The sequence below is a fragment of the Camelina sativa genome, chromosome 10 (assembly GCF_000633955.1).
Source record: "Camelina sativa cultivar DH55 chromosome 10, Cs, whole genome shotgun sequence".
NCBI classification, from domain to species: domain Eukaryota; kingdom Viridiplantae; phylum Streptophyta; class Magnoliopsida; order Brassicales; family Brassicaceae; genus Camelina; species Camelina sativa.
The window spans coordinates 25,219,893-25,223,416 of NC_025694.1; the positions used below are offsets into that span (position 1 = coordinate 25,219,893).

At 34.1% G+C, this 3,524-nt stretch overlaps 1 protein-coding gene across 1 annotated transcript; it reads right to left on the reverse strand.

Moving 5' to 3' along the window:
- On the reverse strand, positions 376–2,673 carry LOC104720716 (putative ubiquitin-like-specific protease 1B). The gene is made up of 9 exons (XM_019230825.1): positions 2,296–2,673; positions 2,060–2,136; positions 1,869–1,962; positions 1,672–1,770; positions 1,472–1,561; positions 1,265–1,390; positions 1,061–1,164; positions 693–765; positions 376–438 (listed from the first exon to the last, which is right to left on the reverse strand). The coding sequence occupies exons 1-9, from the start codon at positions 2,671–2,673 to the stop codon at positions 376–378; spliced, it is 1,104 nt and encodes a 367-aa protein (XP_019086370.1).

Consider the following 3,524-nt stretch of genomic DNA (forward strand, 5'->3'; position numbering starts at 1 on the left):
AATCCATTGTTTTCTCCGATTTCATCAAGAGTCGCATCGTCTTTCGCCTTCAGAAACGAGAGAGAAGAGAGAAAGAAAGAGAAAAAGAAATGGTGAAAAAAAAAATATCTCGCTTCTATATTTACGTACCAACCACTCATGAGAGTTTCACATATCGTTGTTAAGGTGTTGCTCGGAATGCTTCCAACAGCAACGATTCTCGGGTTAATAGACCCATTTATGGGTTTTTATTATTTATTTGGGGCCAAATACAAAAGCAATCCAGTGAGAAACGCCCAGAAAGATATCTCTAAGAGGAGGCTTATTATCTAATACATATTAATGTTGGCTTTTGTAAATATAGCAAGCTAATGTCACCAAGAAGGGGTAATATTATTAGTCGGCTTGCAGTCTCAGTATCTCCTTTGTTGTTCTTAACCTGAAGTATGGCATGTGTTTCTGCAAAAAGAAATCAAAGAGGAAATGAATTCTCATCTGTTCATACAACAACAAAAAACCCTACAACAACATCTTTTCTAGTCATCAGTCTCTTAACACATATATATACGTTTCACAAGTACCTAACCAATTAATTCTCATCTGTTCTAAACGGGTTTGCTAAGCAATCATGTTTGAACCGGATGAGAGAACTGAATATTGATACACACGGATTCATAAGCAAACCGCAGACCTGGACATCATCTCTTATTTACCTGGCTAAACTGTAGACTCAGTCCTCTACTGTAAAAATCAATGTATTTAAGCATAAACATCCCACAGTCGTACCTGAGAATTATTACAAAAGACTAGTGTCAGTAGATCTCTTAACTGCACAACACAAAAAGTGCTATAACAGACAAGGAATCAAATAAGCTTGTAACTGGAGAAGATGGTATTACAAAACTAATCTAGGTAACGTAACAGTAGCAGCAAACTATGAGAAAACATTGTTTTTTTTTTCATATATAGACAATGAATGTTTGGAAGATTCTACAAAAGGAGGGTATGCTAATAATGTAACTAAGATAATATTCCTTACAAGTGAAGTGATCAATGACATAGCAAAATGGGTATGACATACTTATTCTGTTGCTTAGGAGATTCGTTCACGAGTATCTTGTCCCATGAACTGACGTCAATATCCTTTTCATTCTTGTCTTTTACTTCATCCACCAAGTACTTTGCCTGAAACAATAAAATATTGGTTCCATGATCATGGCATTGCATCTCCAAAGTACCAAATTATGGACAGAGAGTTTAATCATCAATATAAGCTATACCGTACCAGAGCATCCAAAATTGTAGGACCAAATACTTCATCATTCAATGAATCAAAATACATGAACTTGTGTTCCCTATTGTTAATCACTGCCACGGCCCAGTGTGTACCTAAGTGGATCGGAACAAATATCTGCACAGGTTTCAACATCATCAATCAAATTGGATTATAATATTTGAGGAAAAAAACATATAACAAAAAGGGAAACCTCACTATGTCACAGTCAATAAGATTATATCCTAGCTTGCTGTAGGCAGTCCATCTCCTGACAGCTTGGTAGTTGTAACCGGAGTCGCGTGCCAGCTGAACAGATGTAATTTAAAAATACATATAGGCTGCGAAGCTCATGGCCGCAAGAACAATCTAAATGAGGAAACATACAAGCATGATGAGAACTAAAACAGAAAGCAAACCTTAATGTAAAAGAAGGTATTGAAGAAATGACACTTGAAGAACTTTTGGGGATCTCTAGTTTCTCTCTCTTTCAGCAGCTCGAGATAGAGATTAACGACCTTATAAAAACAAAATAATGGCAAAAAAAAACCAAAAACAAAAAAACATAAGGAGTCTGGAACAGATGACGGAAGAATAAAAAATAGCTTCAAAGTACCTCGTCGTTAAGCCATTGAGTTGGCATTAGGCATTGTAAAGTACTTCCAGTGATTTGAATAGAGGATTTTTTATGCGAAACCAAAATCTTCATTCTGAGATAGTAGCAGCAATACAAAAAAGAACTGTGGTTAAATTCTCTCACAATCAGAAAGAATCATGCTTTCTGAAAAAGACAACAAATTAAAATACCTATTCGTCTCAGAGAAGGCACTGTTGACTTGAGCTACTTCCTCCTCTTTGAGCGGTAGGAAAGGTTCACGAGAAAACTTCAAACAAAAATGAATACGAGAGCGCTTAAATAATGAAATCTAAAACAATCTCATCATCTTTTCGTTATATATATATCCTCCTAATTAACAAAGTCATATCATTTGCGATTTCGAAGATTAAAACAAGAAATTAAAGAGTGTTATGGTTTGAATCACCTCAACAAGCTTCTTTTTACCACCACTCCCATCCGTGGAAGAATGTCCCTCAATCCTATCATCGACAACTTCAACAACGTGGGCTTTTGAATCTTTATGGTTGCTACAGAGATCATCATCTCTATGATGACGCCTTGCTGCTTTCTTTTTCAGTAACAGGGAAGCACGAACCCACAATTTGATTCTAAGAAATCCTCTGCAACAGGTGTGAAAGTCTTGTCTAAGACTCAATCTCGATATTGTTGTGTTCTTACAAGCAGACGAAGAAACAGGTTTGTCCGAGATTGTGCGTTTCTTTCTTGAATCTAGGGAGTGTCGGAACGAGATGCTACGGTAGCGATTGCGACTACGACTGCCATGGTTGGGTACAACGGCCATAACAGAGAGAGAGAGAGACTAGTTCAAAGAGTCCGTTCGTTTCTTCTGCAAGTGACTTGGCAAATAAATTGGAGAAGATGAAGCGGGAGATGCTCAATAGGAGAGACAAATGTTTAAGACAAAGGACAAGAGTTATAACATTTTAGGGTTTAACATTTTAGAGTGAAAGCATTTTAGGATTTATAAAGTCCCTTCAACTTCACACCCACTGACTCGAGTCGAGCCCATTTTCTAGTTTATATAAATTTACTCAGTAAGTTTATAAGAGATCCAACCCAACTTAACCAAGACGAAATTCTTCATCAATTTGAATCTGAACATGCATTTTTTTTTTTTTTTTTTTTTCAAATTTTATGAAAATGAAACAAATTAACAAAAATAATTAATGTTTACTAGAAACTAGGTTTTCAACCGCAGTACACCGTGGGACTAAATTATAAATTATTGCATTTGAAATAATAATTTTTATGATATTTAGTTTTCAAATTCTCAATTAATTAACTTTTATCTAATTAATTTATAATTTTGTTTAGAATGTTTCTTCTTCTTCTTACGTTTTATACAATTTAGAACCTAATTACATTATATTTTTTAATAGCTAGATAGAATATAAAATTTTAAAACACTTATTTTGTTTTTGATAATTAAACAGAGGTATATGTCTATATGGTATGTTAGTACATATTTTTATGTGTATACATTTTATTTTTATTTTTTGGAATATTAAAAAGTATGTGTTATATTTTGTAGTTCATATACTAAATAATTTATAAGTTAGTTTTCCAAACTATGCCTACAAATCTATAGTATATGAAATAAACTAATAGTTTTAGTGTTAGTTTTATAGTCCA

Bases quoted from the DNA above. Each gene is read 5' to 3' on its own strand.
- LOC104720716 (XM_019230825.1), bottom strand. From the start codon at position 2,673: ATGGCCGTTGTACCCAACCATGGCAGTCGTAGTCGCAATCGCTACCGT. The intron at 1,963-2,059 runs GTATTTTAATTT...CTACTATCTCAG, and splicing joins GCCTTCTCTGAGACGAATAG to AATGAAGATTTTGGTTTCGC. The intron at 1,771-1,868 runs GTACTTTGAAGC...TGTTTTTATAAG, and splicing joins CTCAATGGCTTAACGACGAG to GTCGTTAATCTCTATCTCGA.